The 24,653-nt window shown below is 35.3% G+C and overlaps 1 protein-coding gene across 1 annotated transcript; it reads left to right on the top strand.

Moving 5' to 3' along the window:
- The first annotated feature begins 15,871 nt into the window (after positions 1-15,871).
- LOC118206053 (uncharacterized) lies at positions 15,872-24,366 on the top strand. Its single transcript, XM_085821758.1, has 2 exons — positions 15,872-20,932; positions 21,737-24,366. Exons 1-2 carry the CDS (start codon positions 20,849-20,851, stop codon positions 22,532-22,534), a joined length of 882 nt encoding a protein of 293 aa, XP_085677884.1. The 5' UTR covers positions 15,872-20,848; the 3' UTR covers positions 22,535-24,366.
- Positions 24,367-24,653: the final 287 nt, after the last annotated feature.

Genomic DNA, 24,653 nt, shown 5'->3' with positions numbered 1-24,653 from the left:
TTATTTTCTTTAGAATTTCATTGGTTCCACGGTAGTCATTATGAGTGAATGAAGGATTTATTAGTTTTCTTATAATGAACAGTTATTAGATATAACATTTATGTTCCTATGTAATGAATTTCTTTAAGATGGAGATTCCGTCATTGAAACATCCATTTACCTGTGTCGTTGCGGGTCCCACAGGATGCGGGAAAACCCATTTTGTGAAGAAAATTATTGATCATTGTATTATTTATCCTTTACCTTCACAAATTATTTGGTGTTATGGCGTATATCAAGAACTGTATGACGAAATACGAGGAGTTACCTTTGACTTCTTTCGAATATCCAAGATATGAGTGAATTAGGAAGTAACCCTAAATTAACACGTCTGTTTACGAAAGACAGCCATCATAAGAATATTTCTGTAATTTTTATCGTGCAAAATTTATTTCATAAGGGTAAGGAAATGCGCGAAATATCTTTAAATGCACATTATATTGTTTTATTTAAAAATCCGAGAGATGTTAGCCAAATCTCTCATTTGGGGCGTCAGTTATATCCAGGTCGCGCCAAATTTTTCCAGGAAGTGTATTGCGATGCCACTCTTAAGCCTTATAGTTATTTGCTAATTGACTTAATGCCTCAAACAAAGGACGATTTGAGACTGCGCACTGGTATCTTTCCAGACGATATATATTCCGCCTACGTACCGAGCTAAATCACTTAGACGTTCTACGCTCTAGATGGCTGCTGTGATTGATTTCGAAGGCTTTCAGTTAAAGCCTGACTGTTATGTTATAAAAGAGCTTTCGTTTTTATTCTGTTTACGATGGTTCCCATGGCTGCTGGACTTTCCTTCCACCTAAACCTTCAGAAGAGCTTTCTGCTAAAGAAAGAAAACAAATTTCTTGGGTCACAAGGAATATGCATCACCTACACTGGGACAGCGGTGAGTTGCCTTATTCAAAGCTAAGAACTATATTGAGTTTTCTTTTTGATATGTAACCTAAAATCTATACTAAAGGTCTAGAAAAAGCAAAATTTTTTGAATACTTATCAAGTCGTAGTATTTATAACTTAGATGACTTTGAATGTCCTAAAATTAGCGAGATTTCGAAGCCAAATGTGAAGTGCGCTTTTCATAAGCCTTATTTTCCGCATTGCGCAGTTGTAAAAGCTGCTGCATACGCATGTTTCCTTTCTAAATAAAAATGCCCCTCAGGGGGCTCACTTTTGTGAGTACGGGTGTGGCAATCCCGAGGTAACCTAGCCCTTCAGGGGATCATCTTCTTGGTGAGACGGGTGTCACGATCCTGGAGCCCCAGTGATCTTTCCTCTTTTCCGTCTCCTCTCCTCTTGGCTGGAACTTTTCCCCTTCCCTTTTCCCTTGTGGTTTCTCTCTACGGAGTTTGGGGCTCGTCACGAGAGACTGGAACAGAGCTTGTCTCTAGTTCTCGAGTGGCGAGAAAACTGCCCACGTGTTTGTCGTGCGTGGAGACCCGTGTCGCTGGAAAAGAGGGTCCTGGTAGTTGAGGGGCGAGGTACTGTCCCCAACACACTGCTTTGGCCTCTGCTTCAGCTAAACGGGAGGCACCTTAGTCGTCCTCACGGGTGTCAATCGGCTGGTCACTAGTCCTTGTGTCAGTGGCTTGGGGTCAAGCTCTCGGGAGTACTTGCTTTCGGGAAAGCCGACTGTGGGGCTTCAGTTTGCGTATAGGTCCGGCTAGCCCTAACACAGGAATCTGTGTTCCCTTGTTGGGATCCGTGGTGAGCGGGGCCGTCGGACCCGAATCTTTCTTCTCTTCAATATGGCTTCATCACATATATATTTAATTAAAGATTTCGAGGTCACTCCAGTTACTCAAGTCACTCCAGTCACTCAACATAGTTCTGAAACGTCTGCTAAACCAGTCATTCAACCTAGTTCTGAAACATCTACTGCTAAACCAGCCACTCAACCTAGTTCTGAAACATCTACTGATAAACCAGTCATTCAACCTATTTCTGAAATGTCTACTGCTAAACCACTCACTCAACCTAGTTCTGAAAAGTCTACTGCAAAAAAATTACGTACAGATACAAATGAAAAAAATCACAACAATAGTCCCCGTTTCCTAGTCATCTCTAGTCCTTCTGGCGAAATGCATAAGATGTCTCCTTTCGTAATAAACAAATACATCCAGTCCTGTATTGGTGAGCCGAGAAATATAAAGCGTCTCCGCTCCGGAGACTTGCTTATTGATACAACCTCAGCCACCCAGTCTGCTTCTTTACTTCAGATAACTAAACTTGGGCAAGCGAATGTCACTGTAACACCACATAAGTCACTCAACTATTGTCGGGGTGTAATCTCAGAATTCGACCTTCTGTATGTTTCTGAAGAAGAGATCGCTTCTGAGCTCTCCGAACAAAATGTCTGCGGTGTAAGGCGGATCAAGATGCATAAAGAAGGTAAGTTGATAGACACGAAACACGTGATCCTTACCTTCAACACGCCTGATCTGCCTAAGAATATTAAGGCCGGATATCTAAATATTCCTGTAAGACCTTATATTCCAAAACCTATGCGATGTTTCCAATGCCAGCGTTTCGGCCATTCTAAGACGTCTTGTCGTGGCAACCTCACATGCGCCCGATGCTCACAGATTGGCCACGATTCTGAAAATTGTACCGCTGCGCCTCTTTGTATAAACTGCAAGGGTGAGCACCCAGCATTTTCACGCCTCTGCCCAAAATGGAAATTGGAAAAAGAAGTGCAGACTGCAAGGTTACGAGGAACATCTCATATGCCGAAGCCAGAAGATTAGTCCAGAGAACACAGCTTCGACCAAATACATCATACGCCAGTGCTGTTAAATCATCTCGTACAGTTGCCACCCAAACATCAATAGGCACACAGACCCTACCAAATAAAACCCAACCGTCTACATCCAACAAGAAAAAAAGAAAATGCAACCCATATAGTACAAAAGAAAGAAACAATTATTCAAAGTAAGCCCAAAACTACTACACATAAAATATCCAATAAAAATAGAAGTCACAGCAATAGCTCTTTTGATGAGATGATTTCTGAATCTGCGGATTCAGACTTTATAGGAAGTAGAAGAGGGTCTGGAAGTTCAAAGTCATCTTCTTCCACGAAAAACAAAAGAACAGCACAGAAAAAACAAAAACCATTCATAATGGCCACCCTCATGTCATGGAACTGTCGCGGTTTCCACCGAAATTTGCTTGACATCAAAGCCATAATTAATGCTTATCATCCTGTATGCTTCGCAATACAGGAAACAAATCTAAAACCAGAACAACAGGCAAAACTTCGGAGGATTTCTTTCGTCAGGAAAGATAACATTGCAGGTGAGCGTGCCAGTGGAGGTGTAGGTCTCCTCACCTCACTGGATTATCCCTCAAATGTGCTTTATTTGACGACATCCCTCCAAGTTGTCGTTACTCAAACAAATTTTGATATTGTTGTTACAGTCGTTTCTCTGTATTTGCCTCCAAATGAGCATATTCATCAGCAAGATTTAAATGGTCTTTTAGAGTAGCTGCCTGAGCCTTTCATCATAATAGGAGATTTTAACGGCCATAGTCCGCTCTGGGGTAGTAAAGATACAAATTGCCGAGGAAGACAAATTGAGCAGATGATCGAAGATCATAGCCTTTGTCTCCTAAATAATGGGCAGGATACGTACTTCCATGAGCCTTCAAGGACATTCCACGCTCTCGACCTTGCCATCTGTTCACCATCTCTGTTGCCATTTTGCACTTTTAGTGTCGGAAATGACCTGTACAACAGCGATCATTATCCCATTTTTGTATCTCTTGCACGACGTGAAGCAAACCCCATGTCGAGACTCCCTCGGTTTATACTGGACAGGGCAGATTGGGAACTCTTCTCTTCCATTGCAAAGTTCAGAGATCATTTGTGTGTGTGTATTTAATTACGGCAAAGCACACTAGGGCTATCTGCCTAAGAGGAGGGATGCCTTTCGTGGGGGACTTTCTAAGGGAAACTGGCTCGTATACACGTTACACATGGGGAATACCACGAAAACACCCATGCAGCCAGCCCGTTCGCGGGATTCGAACCTCGGACCGAACTACCAGTGTTCAGCGACTTTACCGCTCGGCCGCTGGTGGGCGTTCAGAGATCAAATGGTAGAAGATGGGCATATCGATGACGCTGTGGAAGCTGTTACTGATACTATTATTCAGGCAGCTATGCTTTCGATTCCTAGAACATCAGGAAAAATGCTTAAATATATACGAAACCATGGTGGAATCGCGACTGTCATGAAGCACTGAAAAAACAGAAAAAAGCATAGGGTATTTTTCGTAGATATCCTACTCTGCGAAACCTCATAGCCTTTAAAAGAGCCAAAGCAAATGCACGAAAAGTAAGAAGGCAGTGCCAGAGGGATTCCTGGATTTCATATGTGTCCTCAATAACATCCTCTACGCCTAGTAAGCGGGTTTGGGAAAGAGTTCGAAAAGCATGCGGAATATATAAAGACCACTCAATTTCCTTTTTGGAAAAAGATGGCCGAGTGATTAGCTCTATAGAAGAAATTGCAAATACTATTGGTCAGACATTTGCTGCCGTTTCTTCAAGCAGCAACTATTCACCTGCATTTCTCTCTATCAAGCAACACTGAAATAAATTCCATCGCATTCAACTCTTCCAAATCTGAGCCGTACAATAGAGACTTTACTATGGTTGAATTAAGGAGAGCTTTGTTGCAGACACATAGGTCTTGTCCTGGTCTAGATGGCGTATATTATGAAATGCTAAAGCATCTGTCCTATAAGTCACTGAGTGCCCTTCTCACACTTTACAATAGAGTGTGGAAGGAGCGTACATTTCCCAGTACATGGAAGAGAGCTGTTGTCATTCCTATTGTGAAGCCAGGGAAAGACCCGACGAATCCCTCGAACTATCGGCCAATTGCCCTTACCAGTTGTGTTTGGAAACTGTTTGAAAAGATGGTAAACAGCCGCCTAGTCTACTTCTTGGAAAAGAATAATATTATATCGCCTTATCAGAGCGGTTTTCGAAAGGGGAGAACGACCGTAGACAATATGCTTCTATTAGAGACATCTATTCGAAAAGCCTTTGTCAGAAGAAGTCACCTTGTCTCAATATTCATCGACATTGAGAAAGCTTATGATAAGGCATGGAGATACGGTATACTCCGGGATCTTCACCAGAGTGGCTTGCGCGGCAACCTACCAATTTTCATACAGAATTTCTTGAACGCTAGAACTTTTCAAGTAAGGATTGGCTCTGTTTTTTCGGATGTTTTTCAACAGGAAGAGGGTGTGCCTCAAGGCTGTGTGCTTAGTGTAACCCTGTTTAGTTTAAAAATAAATTCTGTATTAAAAGAACTTCCTCATACCATCTTGGGATCACTATATGTAGATGATTTACAGATTAGCTGTCGAGGAGCAGACATGAGATACATAGAGAGGCAATTGCAGATGGCTCTGAATAAGATCCAAGAATGGTCAGACAAACAGGGATTTACTTTTTCGAAACAGAAAACTGTGTGCGTGCACTTTTGTAGGAAGCGAGGTCTGCATCCTGGACCTGAGTTATATCTAAATGGTACAATTATTCCAGTTGCGCCCGAAGTAAAATTTTTAGGAGTGACGTTCGACCAGAAATTGACTTTCCTTTCTCATGTTTTAAACCTGAGAAAGAAGTGTCTAAAAACACTAAATATTTTAAAAGTGTTGGCGAACACCTCCTGGGGTGCAGAGCGTTGCTCCATGCTTCGCATTTACAGAGCGCTTATCCCCTCTAGACTGGACTATGGCTCAGTTGTTTATGGATCCGCTCGCTGATCTGTTTTGTTAAAACTGGATCCTGTTCTCCATCAGGGTTTGCGGATTTGTTCAGGAGCTTTCAGGACTTCTCCTGTACACAGCCTATATGTTGACTCTAACGAACCATCACTTTATCTGAGGCGTGAGCAATTGTCCCTTTTACAATATTTTAATATTTTATCCCAACCTGAACATCCCAATAAGCTGTGCTTACTTGATAATGAATGTAACACACTATTTGAAACACGTCCATCCTCTGTTCCTACTTTTCCTTTAAGAGTTCGCCCTGTCATTGAGAAATTTTCCCTCTCTGATATGCACCCCCAAGCAGTACAGGATTTTGAAATTCCACCTTGGGAAAATTCACGGATTCAGCTCCTTGATGTTTTCAAACATCACGTGAAGGCGAGCACTAACGAGATCGTTTACAGAGAACTCTTCGCTGAGCACAGGCACAGATATAGCAGTTATTATCCGATATACACAGACGGATCAAAGTCAAATGATCATGTCGGGCTGGCTTTTGTATTTGAAGATTACATTGAGGGCAGATGCCTACACCATGCTTGCTCAGTCCTAACATCTGAACTAACTGCAATATATTATGCTGTTTTGTACATCTCGAAGCTCTGCCACAAGAAGTTCATAGTTTATATAGACTCGTATAGTGATTTTAAATCTTTGGAAGCTTTTCCCAACACTCAGCATCCTGTAGTAGTAGATGTGCTGAAAATTCATATAAATTTAACGATTCGCGGATATGAAGTCCTGTACTGCTGGGTTCCTGGACATGCTGGAATAAAGGGAAATGAGCTTGCAGATATTGCAGCCAAATCTGCTGATGAACTGACTAGTCGCGTTATCCCTTTTAGAGATATCTGCTGTGTCATCAAGGGAAAAGTCCGGAAAAAATGGTAACAAATTTGGGATGTTCAGTTTCAAAAAAAGTTAAGACATGTAAAACCTAGAATTGAGCATTGGGAATCAACCAAAAATCGTAAGGAGGAAGTTCTTTTGACTCGCCTCAGAATTGGTCACACTAGAGTCACACATAACTATCTTATCAAAGCTGAAAATGAGCCTGTTTGTTTTAATTGTAATGTTTCTTTATCTGTTCGTCATATTTTAATTGAATGTCCCTGTTTTAACAGTCTTCGTCAGAAATATTTTAATAGCTGTGACTTACCTCTCGACCGTTTAATCGGAAGAGAGGTCAATTGTAATTTATTTTATTATTTGAAAGAAACTGGCTTTTATCACCTAATGTAATTTGTTTTAAAGATTGTATCTTGAATTTTAAATGTGTGGTTTTAACTTATATGACTTCATCCTCTGGATTTGATACATTTGTCTACTTGTTTTTATTTATTGTATTTTAATTTCATCAATTGTACTCACCCCATCACGTGTTTGGCGCACTATAATCATGTTTGGTTTTGCGCCATAATCTCTCACTCACTCACTGATTGTCCTTGACATCGTTTAAGCGGAAAATAGATGCAATAATGTCCACATACATTTGAAGTAACACTCTGGAAAGGAACATTATTCCATTTCACATTACTGATTCGAAAACCATAAACAGATGGGGGCATCCCATATGAATCGAAGAATTCGGCTGTTGATTTGTTCTCGATGAACCAGGCAACCCAATGCTGCCCAGGTTTATCTTGAGGATCTGTATTCATAACAAAACAAGATGGAGTAGCATGGATAATAGGTAAGCGATCAGCTGGAAACACACCTTGGAAAAAAGGAGATGTCTGCGAGTCCTGAGATAAAATTTTTTGAATAACCGAAGCATACATTTAAAAGTCTGACAAAACACTTATTTATTTCAAGAACACTTTCGAACTCCGCATAAACGAGAACTGATAATGTCTGTTCCAAAGCAACACCAAATTTCACTTCAAGTCTTAAATTGCTGTGACGAATAAGATTAAAATGCTCTCCATCACATAAATCTGGACTTAAATCGAATGCAAATAATGTGTATCCTTTGGCATAATCTTCTCTGGATATATCAATTCCTCGGTCTTCTCTGTTAGTTCCAAGAAATAAACTTTAGAATGCTCTAATATAATTGTTCTGATCAAAATTAGGCTCTACTGGATTATAAGGTAAAGGCTGCCCATCCACGTAAACCCCTATAAAATTCATATGGTAATGCTTAAATTCGAAAGGCGATTTTTTATAATTTCCGTTTAAGGCATCGTTATCTAAACAAGCCACAATGATACGTTTGGGCATCTGACCCACAAATACATTATCTTGAACAAAAGACATATTGCCTTGAGGAATGGAAAATACTTTGCATAGAACTCTTTGGATGGGATATTTTGCAGAACCTTTTCCAAAGCTTTAGCATGTCCTAGTGAAACAGCTGGACTAACATGAACTTTACGCACGAAAAGTGAAACGTGCTCAAGTGCAACTTTGTAGTCACCATTTTCCGCCATTAAGCAAAATTCTGGTTTACTGTGAATAAGTTTTAATTTGACATCCACTAAATTCAGTAATAAGCGTTCTTGATGAAATAAATCCAGATGCAGTCTGCCTATCATATCTAGAGTAGCACTTAGTTTAAAAAATTCAGCTCGTTTATTAAATCCTTCATTTCCATCAATGTTCATATGGCCTGGTGTATCTTTATAAAATAATTCCGAAGTTAATTGCGATACTTTATTATCATAACCATGATTTAGTAACGTTTCTATAAGTGCTCGATATGGATATGTATTATCTGAAGACGTTATCAGCCTTTCATTTAATTTCACATCGATTTGAGAAAATAAAGAGTGGAGAAATAAATTAACTGGTCCAACTTTAGCATCTTTTTGCAGGTGTGAACCATCCGAGTTGAGAATTTTTGCTTTTACATACAGGTGAGTTTCTGATAGATCTAAATAATTATCCCCTCCAGAAATGTGAAATTCGATAGGACCCCCATCGCTAACATTTGCTAACGGATGAAATTGAACCCATTGCCCCCTTTCAACTACTGTTTGAGTAGGAGGCGTCAGAAATAGATTCAGTTCCGATTTGACGCATTCGGGTGAGTCTTTCAATACAAATGTCATAATTACGGATCAAAAATATCACGTCCTTTCACCTTCCTAGCTTTCGAAGAAATGATACGTTTTGGCATTTTCCGCTTTCTTTTGCGTTTTCCGCTGCCTAACATGTCATGCGCTTTTCTTATAGCTCTTTGAGCTAGCGTTTTGCTCGCTTCCCGAGTTCTTTCTTTAGCTGAGGTTTCAAAATCTTTCCCCGATAACACATCGCTCGCAATATGTGTTCTGGTTCGCAAAGCTTCTTTCCCTACTGTTTTCGTGCCTTTGATAAAGAACGGCATCGCAGTACGAAACAATCGTCTAAAAAATCCTCCAAATCCATACCCTTTTTGAAAAGAAGTTCCTTGATAATAAGGAAGCCCAGATCCTATTTGCGTAGTATAAAAGTCTTCATAAGCTTTTGCGCAACAGTTGTATGGAACATACATCTTCTTTGAAGTCTGAGATGTGAATGTCAATTTTTGCGTCATGTGTTTATACTTATAAAATTTGTTTCATTCTGAAATGCAAAACAAGCCACACTTTCCCTCTTTCGAATGGTACTAGCTGCCCTGAGTTAAATCGAAGTTCTACTTCCACTGTCTGAAAATGTTGGCGAATCACGGGAACATACTGCGGACGTTCATAATGAGCACTTACCATTTCTCCATTTTTTCCATTAACTTTCACTATTCTTAGTAGAGGTGCTTGAGTATCAGCTACGAGTTGTGGTTCTACGATATCTGAATATACATAAATAACTGGAAACGACGCATGTGGATCGGCTACGTACGGACTATCAGCCACGCCTTGAATTTCTGTCGGTTCAAATCCTAAAATTTCACCGATTCCTTCTGTCAAAATTATTTTAGTATTTTTAATGTTTTTACTCTTACATGCTTTGTCACACTGTTGTAATTGAATTCAACTTTACCTCTTAGATCGGGAATCATGATAGCTTTAATTAAATCTGGAATGGTTTCACAATAACCTGCAGGAATGCGTCTTGAAATAGTTTTCCCATCCCCCAAGTCGAAGCCAAATAAATTGTTGTTTTCGTTTATGTTGTGCCACGAATGGGGGTAAATTATTTCGGAAATGCCTACCTCGAACTCTCCATTGAGATTTATACTAGATGGTAACTGCGTAATGAAATGGGAAATTTTATTTTCAGGGAAGTAGTGTAGAGAAGAATCGCTTACGAGTGTCATATAGAAAGACATGATTCCAACTAATTATTAAAAGTGTATTTCACAGCTTTATACCGTTTTCACATCAGAGACCCAAGCGTTAAATTTTTTAGGATACCCTTCAAATTTTACAAAATATTCTGTTTTCCCCCTACCTTCCGTTTCTTCAAAACATTTTCAACAAGGTAATACCCGCTATCATTCACTTTCTGTAATTCCTGCTCATAAAATGAACCTTTAATGATTTCATTCGATAAATCTTTTAACTTATAAACAGGAATCTCGCGTTCTAATACTTCATAAATGCTAAATAATTCTCGAGACCAGTTTTGCTCATAACCTTTTTCGAATTTCATTTTCTGTTTGCTTATTCTTACAATATCCCCCAACTTAAGACGAGGTGACTTGGGATTTTCAATACGTCCATATAAATTTTTCCATGCTAACTTTTCATTTTCTTTCGTTACATATACTGGTTTCATTTTAATACTTCTATGTACAGAATGATTGTAACTATGCACTAAGTCGTCTAAAACATCAATATACTTACGTGTATTGAATTGTGTGAAATATTTCCACATCTTTGTTTTAAGGGTGCGATTAAATCGCTCAACAACACTCGCTTTCAGTTCACTGTGTGTAGTAAAGAACACAATTTTCACACTTTTTAAATAATTTTGAAAATTTATGTTTAGAAATTCCTTCCCTTTATCTGTTTGTAAAAATTTCGGTTTGCGTTCAGAAAATATTTTTTTAAAGGCATTTATAATGCTTTTACTAGTTTTATTTTTCAGAGGTGTTACCCATGCATATTTCGATAAGATATCAACACATGTTAATAAGTATTTAAAACCATTATTATGCTTTGCTAAATTGCTGAGATCTACTAAGTCTGCTTGCCGTTGTTGATCTATATGACCAACAATGACACGATTTCTTTTAAACGTTTTTTTCACAGGTTTATGAAGCGTGTACGCATCATTACTTTCCAGCCACTTCCCAATTTTACTTTTTGAAACTTTCTTTTCCTCGATACCGTACAACGCATTTATTCCACCGAAACTTTCCGGTTTTCTTGGATCTTTATAAGTTTCTATAATACTATCCATAATTTTTCTCACTTTTACAAAATGAACACATTCACTTTCACACTACATGCATAAATGACAGAAATTTCTCGAAGCGATTGTTTATAACGTTAAGAAACGTTAAAAGTACATATTCTTAAATAATCACTCAATCTATATATTGTATAAATATAATTTTAATTTTCTAAGATCAACACTAAGGAAACAAGCTACGTGAAAATCATTACCGTGACAAATAATTTACTAAAAGTATTTTTAGCCTTTAAAACAAATAAAATAAAACATAACTCTAGATAGCCATTACAATAATAATAATAATAAAAGAATGTGCATATTTATGCAGAAATTTACTTACGTTTACAGATTTGTCAATGTTAAATGGAATTTGCATAAATCAAAAAGTTCTACTGCATTTAAATTGTGCACAAAAGAGTCATTCATATAAGCATAAAATTTTTCATTGCATCTTACGAAATCAGCGGCTAGATCTTGAATATTTAAAAGTGCAACAGCTTTATCAAAGTTTTTCAGTTTTTGTTCTCCACACGTGTGGCCAAGTTGATTATCCACCAATTCTTCACTCTCACATGCATCACAAAACACTGGATTCATTTGCCGTGACACATTTTCCTCAAGCAATTTTAGAAGAGATTTCTTTAAATTTATTTCTATTTCCGCGACGTTTTCTCCGATGTCAGTTTCTCCGCAAATCACCAATTGTTCACGTATTGCTTTTATAAAGGGAGTTCCAAAAATTTTTTCTCGTAAACACATAGATATTTTTTCTTTATTTTTTAGCAGCTCACGAAACTGTTCAGCTGATATTTTAATGAAGTATTGCTTAACTGTAGGTTTCCGTTTGAATTTACGAAAACATATTGGAAATTCACATCCATCACACGATCGCGAACACATATTGTTGAAAGACATAGTTCTTTGTCCACCATAAGGGTTGCGCTTGGGGATCGGAATTCAAATTCATGGATTCTCTCGGAAAGTAATTGCCAGCGATACTGGGACATTGTTATTCCCGCTTTCGTAGGGATGTATTTCTCGTCCTTCACAATATAATATCGAAGATGAATTTTCAAACGTTCACAGAATTCAGCTACACCGAGTAACAAGTTATCACCCAACAGTATATATCCATCAGGAAGATCAGGCTGTGGAGGAGTTGAAATAGTTTCTAATTCAGGGGATTGTTCTTTAAATTACAACACATAATTCCAAACTGGATCTTGCGCTGGAGAAAAAACTTCATTAGAAGTATTAGATGTGTCTGTATCATCGATACATCGAAATTTTTCGCGACAGGGTTCACTACTGTGTGCCCAAACATCATGCGTTCTTTTCATAGCAAAATACAGAAGTTTTTCGAAGAATTAAAATAAAACTTCGTGATCAAGAACAAGATCACTCTACTACAAATCAATGCTGAAATAAAGGATCGAAAGTGATTAATATATATTTCAAAGCTCTTTCAGAAGATAACTCAGTACATGACGTTAATTACCATAAATAATATTATTCAAGATAGTACGAATAATCATAATACTAATATTAGATAGTAAGATACTGACCAAGAACAAGATTCCCTCCACTACACGTCAAAGTTGAGATAAAGGGTTGAAATTGTTTATATGTACACTGCTCAAAAAAAAAAAAAAAAAAAAAGGGACAGTGCTATATCTCCTGTTCTACTGGGCCGATTGACAAAATTCAAACTACGTTTTTCATGTCTCGAAAGCGCGACTTAGGATATATATTAGATTTATATATAGTACTATTCTAACATAGGTATTTTGACACAAAATCGGACTTTTTCTGAAATAACATACCAATTTTTTTACATATTTCGATTCTACGACTCAAATTATGCCAGAATACCAAGTTTTGTAAAAATCGTACGATTAGTTTTTAAAATATTAGCTCTCAAAATTTTAGCTCCTCAATGTTAATTGAATTTGGCAAATATTTATTAATATCACTTTTTTTATTAAACTTTTTTGATTTTTTCTCTCACATTTCGAAATTTTGGTTCATTCCAAATAAAATTTACCCATTTTTTGCGTTTTATTTTTAAAATTTTTATTTTTAAATAATTTCTATAGATTTTTCGAAAAAAATTTTGAATTATAACCTATAAAAGTTTTACCATCATCTTAAAGTAGGTGTATTTTTAAGCATATCTGCAAAAAATTAGACTTTTTTACTCAAAATTTTCTAAGATATACATGAATTTACATATTTTCGCGTTTTGAAATTTGGCATCTTTTTTATGAGCAATAATAGCGCCAAATGTGGTCTATGGATTTTTGTTACACTGAATTGCCACAGCTATTTTTAACCTTAAATTTCAAGTAAAATTTTACGGAGAGTTAATTATATGATTTTTTCCCTCAATGATGCGTAATAAATATTTATTAATACTATATGAAAGGCTATTTTTTTTAAATTATAGATGATATTATTCAAATTTTTAACTATTTTTTTTAAAATTTCTCTCGTATCTTTTCTTTTTTTAAAAAGTTTAAGAGTAAGTTTTTGTAAGAGTAAATTTTTACCTTCCGCGTTTTATCGTCTGCTACTTTACTTCGTTTAAATCGAATTGTCTAAAACTGAGAATTTTCGTTTGATATTTATTTGAATTTTATGACATTAACTGCATAATTTATTTCTAAACAAACTGTGTCTTTTGAAGTGGCTGAAAGAGCGGCTGATACTATTATCCATATTTTTAAAGCACAATATATTTTTATAGAAACATAATATTTAGAATAATCATAAAGTCAAATTATGATATAAACATACAACCCTCTAGAGACTGAATTAATGGAAGTTCAATGGTTATGCAGAAATGATCTGCAGCTACTTAATGGCTGGATAAGTCAGCAGATTCTGTGGACAAGTAAGAATAATTATATAAACGACACCAACATTCTGGATTCAATAAACAACGAGGATATGATGTTTACTAAATGAATTAAGAAGTTTTAAAACAAAAAATCAACTCATTTTTTTCCTAAAATGTATTTTTGTGCGTAGCGTATTTTCATTATATCCTTAAAATTCTAATTTAGAATGTAATTGTCAAGAACTGAATCTTAATCATCAGTAATATAATAAGTAATTATTGCTGTTATTAATAAATCCTTCTTATAAAGTAATTGCAAATATTTCAAAAAACTTTCTGTCTGAATGCAAACATTTTTCTATGCAAATATTTTAAATTTTATATTAATCAAGATTGCACACCATATTACTTATTTCCACTTCAATTCTTACCGTCAGTTCTAGTAGAATTTACAAATCAATTATATTTAATTAAGGATTGAATTGGATTATTTAATTATGGGAAAGCACACGAGGGCTATCTGCCTAAAGGGAGGGATGCCTTCGTGGAGGACTTTCTAAGGGAAACTGGCTCGTATACACGTTACACATGGGGAAAACCACGAAACCGCCCATGCGGCCAGCCCGTCCGCGGGATTCGAAACTCGAACCGAACTACCAGTGTTCAGCGTCTTTACCGCTCGGCTGTTGGTGGGCTATTTAATTAAGGAATGACCATCTAAGTTAAGAAACAGCGTACCGTAACAACATTTCAATTATTGGTTCCGTATCTTTCATGTTACTCCCGATTGGCTAGCTACAGGATTTTTAATGAGTATTCGGATTTTACTAGTAACTTCACTTGGAAATCGCTCTTAAACTAGGTTAGTTGGTTATTTGAACATAGAAAGAACATGGGAGCTATTTGATTAAGATGCTTTCATAGAGAATCTTTGTAAAGAGAACCTAAAAAACTACGAAAACCAACCATGCAGCCTGGGTTAGACTGAGCAGCAAACAATTAGTATTTAACAATATTTTCTTTTTCAAATGCTAGGCAACTGATGAGGCTCCAATTAAATCTCCAATTTAATATTTTATTTGTAAATATTTAAAATATTCTTGTATTCTTTGACACAAAAAGCAGAATTTAAGTTTTGTTAACTCGTTAGTAAACTACCAAGCCGTAGTGCAAATGAATATTCAATTTCTTGGCAATAATTGTATTCACTTAATATTCTTGGAATATGAGCTAAAGAAGGAACGTTCTCGGAAGATTAAAGAAGTGTTTAAATCCAGTGATATTAGGTTTGTCTTATAAGCTCAGAATCAAAACGATTCTGCAATTGCCCGAGTAGTTGACTTGTAAATGGATGTGAATTAAGCAGATGACTTTTAATCTTACGTTATTCAGCCAGAAAACGTATTCCAAATGTTTTGTATTGCATGACAATGCATCTTTTCATTATTCAATAACCAGTCGGAGAACCGCTTGTGTTCGGAAAATAAGTATGTATATTCAATCGTCCTGCATGTTCTTCAAATTTGTCTTCTTGTGATTTTTTTTCTTTCTCAAAAACTAAAGTTGCCTCTCAAAGGAAAGTTTTTTGACATTGAAGAGACAAAATTAATATGACATCTACTTTTAGAGGCATGTGAAAAACAGATCTCTACAAACCTTCTCTTCCATTACATGTTGTGCAGTCAGACAAAAAGTTACATCAGCGTAAATACTATAATCTATTTTTATTACACTCTGATTACTTTATTAACATACAGTGAATATATACTAAATCTTTAACTTTAGCTTAAGTAATTCGGAATTTTTGACGGAATTGTTGTCGGAACTAGGACTTAGAAGATAAGTCAAATTAAATATTTCGATAACCCAGTAAATTCAAGTTCGAAATTTCAATATTTTATTTTCGGAGGGAGGGGAAATGTTTTCAGTTTTGGTCCATTATACTAAGTATATTTGCTTCGATTTTTTTATTTTTCCATAAAAGCGAAAATTTTACGCATGGTATACATATAACGCATAGCTTCAAATTAAAATTTAATAATATACAGAGTGGTTATAATTAAAGTTCCACATTGAAACGGTCATAAAACTACTGGATCAAATGTTATTAAACTTCGTAATCGTGTAAAGGAGGTCATGGGAATTTATTTTCCGCGAAAAAAAGGAAGTTCGAAACCTCACCACCAGGGATGGAAATGGCGCTGTATGCAATATTGTTAAACGAAATATGGGTCGGAATCTAACTTAACCTTTTGTTAAACGGGTTTAATATGTTGTATACCCTTAAGAAACTTTGAAGTAGGCAAATTATTATTTAAAGACGTTAAATTCGATAAATGTCGAGTGCGCCATCCCTGTAAGTGAGAATTTCGTCCGTGAAAACCACGAATTAGCGATTATAAAATGTAAGATCGCAAATCACTCTCACAAGTGCGTACAATCTGGAAATCGTTTTCTTACAGATCGCTAATTTGTAATTTTTTAAGCCTGAATTCGGCACTAAAACATGAAGATACTGATTCAAAATGCTTTTAATCGATTTGGGCCAAAGAAATCTCTCATGTTATCTATCTAGTTCCATTGCATTCTCCTACTGCATTCGATTGCGTAACAGTCATTTCACACCGTTTACTCTTGAATGACAGCTAGTTTTATAAGTGAACCATTTTTTTCTGAAGAGCAGTCGACAGCTGGACCACTGCGATTGCAGTTCCTTAGAGCCAATATTAAAATGTTTCGTGATACATGAACTGCAGTAACGTGGCATTTTAGATACTACGATTTTTATGCAGGGCTGGGCACCACCTCAAGAGTGTCGCATAGTTACTTAGGCAACATTTCACAAATCAACGTCTTATAGGCCAACACTTCCCCTCTTCCCACCAGACCTCAACCTCTGTGACTTTTGTCTATGAGGTTATCTCAAAAGCACTGTTTATGGTGATAATCTAAACAATTTGGCAGAAATGAAAAATGTGATACACTGATAACATTCCTCCTGATATGCTATGTGTAACGTGTATACGAGCCAGTTTCCCTTAAAAAGTCCTCCACGAAGGCATCCCTCACTTAAGGCAGATAGCCCTCGAGTGCTTTGCCGTAATCTAATAAACCAAACCAAAACCAAACCTGATATGCTAAGAGCTGCTGTTGAAAATGCAGTAACATGATTTAACTTGCTTTCGGAAAATGCTGGACGCTACATTGAACATGCTTTGTAACACGTTTCGGAAAATATTAAACACATTTTAAACAGATGTTTTCGTGTCTTATTTCATTTAACAATATTGTATACAGCGCCATTTTCCCCTGATGGTGAGTTTTTGAACTCTTTTTTTTCCGCCGAAAATAAATTCTCATAACCTCCTTTACACGATTCCCAAGTTTGATAACATTTGGTCCGGTAGTTTTCCTTTTATGACCATTTCAAAGTGGAACTTTAATAATAACCACCATGTAAAATAAGCTTTAAAAGTCTGACAGTTTGGTTCAAGTCCCAACTTTAAAAAATATATATATAAATATAAATTTTTATATTAATTCTCTTAGAAAGCATGTTTTAAGAAGCTAATTTTTTCTCTCGTGTTATAGATTGTATAAAAAAACATGATCTTTAATATGATTTAGATTGTTTCAGCCGATATAAGAATCGGGTTACTCTGTGGTACAGAATAAACCCTGCTGGACTGTTTTATTTCTTTGTCATTTAGCAAAAATCTTTTAATTAAATTATTTATCCTTTGGACTTCGCTTTAAACTTTATTTATAGCTAAAATGACTAAAAAATGAAAAGCTGTCTTTAGCTGAAACGCAATTCATATAATTGATATTTTAAAAAATTGACAAGAATGCAAAATGTATGGAAGTCTAGCAGTCGAAAAATCTTAATTTTCTTGTGTGAGCACTGAAAATAACTGTAGAAGGAAAGAAGAAAATTAGGGAGAAAAGTAAGCAAAAATTTGCAGGGAAATTTGGCTGTCAGACGTACCAAGATGTTCAAAAAGTTGGACGCTTTCGAATATACTTTCAGGATACTTCAAAGAATTTAGGTGTTCAAAGAGAAAACTCTTGGACGAGTACACCAGCAAATACCATCAATTGAGCTTGTGTTAACAGAAAAGACAAAACGATATCATTGCAGATTAAAGTGAAGAGCGACTGGTTTTAAACTATATGGTTGTGTAAATTACGTTATAGAACATCATATCGTATCATAAATGGTGAATCCCATGATTTCCTCAGTCGAATTATTTGAAGATTCAGGAGTTTATCCAGTGATGTATGTGGATGTCACTTAAAGATGTTTTTTTCCCTTCCTGATGAACTAGCGGCCGAGCGGTAAAGTCGCTGAACACTGGTAGTTCGGTCCGAGGTTCGAATCCCGCGAACGGGCTGGCTGCATGGGCGTTTTCGTGGTTTTCCCCAAGTGTAACGTGTATGCGAGCCAGTTTCCCTTAGAAAGTCCTCCAGGAAGGCATCCCTCCCCTTAGGCAGATAGCCGTAGTGTGCTTTGTCATAATAAAATAAACCAAAACCTTTTGATGAAACCAGTCTTTCCTTTCATCTCATAGCTTCAAAATGTTTAGCCTCTAAAGACTGATAAAGGCTCTGACGAAATACTTCGTGAAGAACTTTCTAAGGGAAACCAGCTGTCATACGCGGTACACATGAGACCCATGCAACCAGCCCGTTTACCGGGGTTCGAACCCCGGAGTGAACTACCAGTGTTCAGCAACTTTACCGCTCGGCCGTTTGTGGGCCTTTATGAAATGGAAGGCGATAACTTTATTTATAATGATTGTCAGAAATACCAAAATGTTTCGAAAAGTTGGATACTTTTCAATATATTTTCAGAATGCTTAAAGAAACAGAGAAGAAAAGTAAATTTTTTCGTAAAATTTAGTATTCGTATTTTTTTATATTTAAAACTTTTCAATCTTATGATATTTGATTCTTGCGATTTCAAAAATAAAATATTTGACTAAAATATGAATAACATTTTAAGAAACCAATTGTAGGATAAAATTGTGTAAAGCAATGGGCACAATGATAAAACTGTTTAAAGCAGTGTATGCAAGTCATCCTAAGTTAAAATATCGGTTATACATCTCTCTTATTTATATATATTTTTTCTGAACGGAACATTGAAAGGCGTGTAAAACTGTGCTTTACTGTATTTTCTCTTTTAATATAGTATGCAGTTTTCAAACTCATCGTAGTCTGGGTTACAAAGTATTCTTCCGAAAAAAACGCAGTTCAAATAAATAAAATCAAATTCTGGAAAATTGATATTAATAAATATATTTAAAATGCTCAGTTCGAAAGAATAAATAGAAAATTTTAAAACAATTATCTGAAGAGACAATGCAACACAAACAATTAAAATAAAAGTATAAAAATTTAAAAATGACCTAAAGTAATAGCTATGACGAAAAATATATATAAAGAAAACTATTTGGGAAAAAAAAAAAAAAAAAAAAAAGTGCAACTTAAACAATTAAAATGAAATTCGAAAAGAAAAAATTACTTAAAATAATAAGTTATAATGAAAAATATAATATAAAGAATATTATTTGGAAAAAAGGAACGATGGTGACTTTTTTTCCTAAGGAAACTAGGTTGCCATATATTAAGAAGTTCGCCAAGTGAAGTATTCTTGGCGCAAACTGACAAAAAAGTGCCAACATAAATTTGTGAATTTCTCCGTAAATTTCGGTCCAAATTTTACAAAATTTCATATTTAGGCGTAATTTGAGTCGTAGAATCGAAATATGTAAAAAAATTGGTATGTTATTTCAGAAAAAGTCCGATTTTGTGTCAAAATACCTATGTTAGAATAGTGCTATATATAAATCTAATATATATCCTAAGTCGCGCTTTCGAGACATGAAGAACGCAATTTGAATTTTGTCAATCGGCCCAGTAGATCGGGAGATATAGGACTGTCCCATTTTTTTTTTTTGAGCAGTGTACATTCCAAAGTTTGGCCCCATTGATTACTACCGTCTAAGATAGCACGCGTAATCATAATACTGATATTAGATAGTAAGATACTGACCAAGAACGAGATTCCTCCACTAGAAGTCAAAGTTAAGATAAAGGGTTGAAATTGTTTATATGTACATTCCAAAGTTTGGGAAAGATACACGTCCCGTACCCCATTGATTAAGGTTGTTCAGGAAAGTACGCGTAATCATAAGACTAATATTAAATAAGTAAGATACTGAACAAGAACGAGATCACACCATTAGAAGTTAAAGTTGAGATAAAGGTCTAAAACTGTTTAATATGTACATTTCAAAGCTTACAAAAGATAACACGTCCTGCATCACATTGATTACTACTGTCTAAGAAAGTACGCGTAATCATAATGCCAATATTTATTATCTTAGTCTACCGCTTGCGATAAAAGCAGCATATAGCAATATATAGGCCATGCGAAGGGACTTTATTATCATCTGGAATAGCGTCATAGTTGGGAGCAGTGGTGTTGAAAGATGGATCCGATAAAAGAAATTTTAATTATCCGATAAAGTAATTTTATAATTCTTTATTTAATTCTCTAACTTTAGAAAGATTAATTTATTAATGCAATTAAATAATCAAAATTCTTTAATGGAATCGTATTAAGTAATTAATTATCTCTAAATAAAAGTTTCATTATCTAAAATTCTATTGTATTTTTAGAATGAACGATTAAAAAAATTAATGTAGCGACTTAACATCCAGGTTTAATAAAATGTTTGTATTTGGGTAATTAATAGTTTGATGCTGAACCATGGCCATTAACGGAGGAGGAAACAGAAAACATGATGGATTTCGCTGAAGTGGCAAATTATTTTTCAAGACCGGATGTCTGACTTTGACGACGAAGTTAAAAATGATGAAATCAACGGAAGCGTTTCTTCTTCTTTAAATCAAGCAAGGAATGGAATCGTAAGTCCCTTTTTAAATTATTGTTGATGTTTGTCTTTAATGAAGAAGTAGAATGAATGTAATTTTAGGGATGGGAAAGAATTAAAAAGCAAAATACTATCTTTTGGGGTGATACTTCTGCTTTTTCTATGATCATGTTTAATATTGATAACTTCGAGAACTGTTTTCTGCGCTGAATGAACGTCTATGTATCTTTCTCTTTAGCATTTATATTGATTTATGTGAAAAATAGACAGTGATTAGGAATGCTAACATCCCATTAAGTAATTGTGTAATTATAAGGAAACCAATAAAACAATGAGAGCTTTTATGCTTGTTTCTTGTTTTTATTGTGTAACAAAATAGCTTTTTCATTCATTACATTTTAAAAAGATAAAATTATGAAAGTGTGTTTATGAGTCAATCGGCGATTGCTTATTGATGTATTTATATGTATATATATTCTTATTAGAACATAATTTTTGTGTTATTATGTGGTTAAAGTTCTGTGTTAAAAAAATCTCAATTGAGGTTGTCTTTAAATACTAAACTAAATTTCCAGATGCTTCTTCCCTAAATTTCTGAATTAAATTTTACTAAAACTAAATTTTCAGAACTACATTTCCAGGTACTTTATATTATGAGATGAACAAAAATATCTAAAAATAAAATGTTTAAAATAAATGATGCATAACAACAAATTCAGTTACTATTAGTTTTGTTAAAAAAGGGGGTGTAGAACATATTTTTATGATTTAGTAATTTTTTCACAAACACTTTAGAGTTTAATAAGACTAATTTTGGAAATTTTGTTTCCTTTTGTAGTGGAAATGTACAACTTGCCAAAAATCATTTTCGGCTCGAAAGAACATGTTGAGACATGAGAGGCTACACTCCGAGAATGCAAAAGATATTAAATGTGGCCATTGCGGAAAGGGATTTGCTCGTCGGTATGCTGCCAAGCACCATGAAACAAAGTGCCTGAAAAGACCGTCAACTTCAGGAGCAAACTCCCATATACAAGTATCTCTACCCCCAGCCAAGAAATTAAAGAAAACTTTTCCTGATTGCGAAGAAGCTCTTAACTCCTTCAAACAATATATCATTTTACCCGAGGATGGATCCGATGAAGATCTCACCGTTTTTCTTTCAACTGTTCAAGATAAAGTACGCGAACGGTTACAGGAATATTTAACACTTAATAGAGGTATTAAATGGTACTACGTTGTTAGTGCGAAATTCATAAGGTTTGTAACCGAACAAGAAATAGAAACAACTACAGCCTATTTTAGAAGTGCGTGTATGTTAAATCTGGATGACAACTTTGATGATAATCTTTCCATAGCCGTAAGAAAAATTATGTCGTCTTATGACGAATTCTTGGAAAGGGGAAGTGGGTGGATCTTAGACAAAGTAAAAAGACTCGAGTTAAAAGTAGCAAGTTATGTTCCCCTTAGTGGTTCATCATTTCTGCATTTGCCTCAGAGACTAGAAAATACAAAGTCTATTCTAAATATTGAAAATGAAGATAACAAATGTTTCCTTTGGTGTATCCTTGCCGCTCTTCATCCTCAGAAAAAGAATGCGTCAAGGGTTGGGAAATACTTACCGTATGAGCATTAACTGAATTGTAGCACTCTTTCTTTTCCCGTAGCAGTGGACAAAATTCCAAAGTTTGAAACATTGAATGAAATTTCAATTAACGTTTTCGGGTATGATAGAGAAATATTTCCGCTTTACATTACAAAGCAAAGGTATACCACCCATATTAATCTTTTATATGTAACAGAAGGTGAAAAATCTCATTACTGTTTAATAAAAAATGTCAGTAGATTGCTTAGCAGTTTATCAAAACGTAATGGGAAGAGATTTTATTGTAATTATTGCCTGCACAGATATTCGCGGGAAGATTTACTAAAAGATCACGTACAATATTGTTCAGATTTTGGTCCTCAAAAAATTAAAATGCCTGATGGGAAAAATAAGTGGTTAACTTTTGACAATTTTAAATTTCAGCTTAGGATACCGTATGTTATATATGCTGATTTCGAATGTATACTACCCAAAGTTAGTGGTTGCTTAAATAATCCAGAAGCATCGAGTACGAATATTATTTCAAAACATGTCCCCTGTGGGTATAGTTATCTTATCGTAGGTCCAAACGATAAAAGTATTCAATCTCCAAAAATATATCGGCGGGAAAATGCTGTCTAATTTTCTAGAGTCTTTATTAGCTGAAGCGGAAACAATTTCGGAAACTTTGAGAAAAATAGAAAAAATAGATATGAGTAAGGAACAGGAGAAAGAATTTCAAAACGCTGTTAACTGCCATATTTGTGGTAACGTTTTAGGTAGGGATCGTGTAAGAGATCACGACCATCTACAAAAAACAAATAATTACAGAGGTGCAGCACACTCTGCTTGTAATTTAAATTATCAATTAAGTTGGAAGATTCCTGTTATATTTCATAATCTTCGTGGTTATGATAGTCATTTAATAGTTCAAGAACTAGGAAAATTAAAAGGAAAACGTATTAATTGCATTGCAAACAACATGGAGAAATACATTTCTTTCTCTATAGGACAGCTACAGTTTTTAGATTCCCTCCAGTTCCTGCCCACATCGTTGCAGAAACTTGTTGAAAATTTGTAATAATACGAGAACATTTTCAAAACGACAAAATCCCATTGCTTCTCAGAAAAGGTGTTTATCCATATGAATATATGGATAGCTTTAAAAAGTTTAATGAAACTCATTTACCCCCTAGAGAAGCCTTTTTCTCAAATTTTGTACCAAAGAAGAATTATCCGAGTCTGACTACCAGCATGCTCAGATGGTGTAAAAAGTGTTTAAACTTCAGAATCTCGGTGAATATCACGATCTTTATTTAAAAACGGACTGTTTACTTCTTGCTGATGTGTTTGAAAATTTCCGAGAGCTCTGCATGGACTTTTACAAATTAGATCCGTGTCATATGTTTACGGCACCTGGTCTAGCTTGGCAGGCTTGCTTACGTATGACACAGGTGAAGATGGAACTTTTGACAGATCCAACGATGCATTTGTTTCTAGAAAAAGGTATCAGAGGTGGAGTATCAATGGATATCAAAGAGGAATAGTAGAGCCAATAACAAAAATTTAAGTGATTATGATCCTACCCTTCCGAGTAAGTACATCATGTACTTTGATAAAAATAATTTATATGGGTGGGCAATGGTTCAGCCTCTACCTTTGATGAACTTTAAATGGCAAGATCCTAACAGTATGGATGAAAAAGCCATATTAGAAATAGAAGATGAGGGCTCTGTGGGATACATTTTTGAGTGTGATCTAGCTTATCCTAAAAATTTACATGATCTGCACAACGAATTCCCTCTAGCTCCTGAAAAAGTAACATTAAATGAAACATTATTTTCGCCTTATTTGAAAAAAAAAAAAAAAAAAAAAATATGAAAGCTATAAATCAATCATTAATGGGAGGTAGAAAGCTTATACCTAATTTAAATGATAAGGAACATTATATAGTGCATTACAGAAACTTAAAACTCTATCTTAAATTAGGTTTAAAGTTAAGAAAAGTGCATAAAATTCTCATGTTTGAGCAGTCACCTTGGTTAAAACCATATATAGAATTTAATACCAATCAAAGGAAGAATTGCAGCTCAGCTTTTGAAAGAGATTTTTTTAAGTTGATGAACAATGCTGTTTTTGGTAAGACTATGGAGAACTTAAGAGCTCGTAT

The sequence above is a fragment of the Stegodyphus dumicola genome, chromosome 8, assembly GCF_044657685.1.
Source record: "Stegodyphus dumicola isolate Sdum_Otavi_A_Nest chromosome 8, ASM4465768v1".
Lineage (NCBI taxonomy): Eukaryota > Metazoa > Arthropoda > Arachnida > Araneae > Eresidae > Stegodyphus > Stegodyphus dumicola.
The sequence above is the reverse complement of the archived record's forward strand: the minus strand, read 5'-3'. Positions and strand labels throughout refer to the sequence as shown.

Excerpts from the sequence above, each read along its gene's own strand:
- LOC118206053 (XM_085821758.1), top strand. The coding sequence starts at position 20,849 with ATGTCTGACTTTGACGACGAAGTTAAAAATGATGAAATCAACGGAAGC. Across the intron at positions 20,933-21,736 it reads ATCAAGCAAGGAATGGAATC|TGGAAATGTACAACTTGCCA; the intron begins GTAAGTCCCTTT and ends TTCCTTTTGTAG.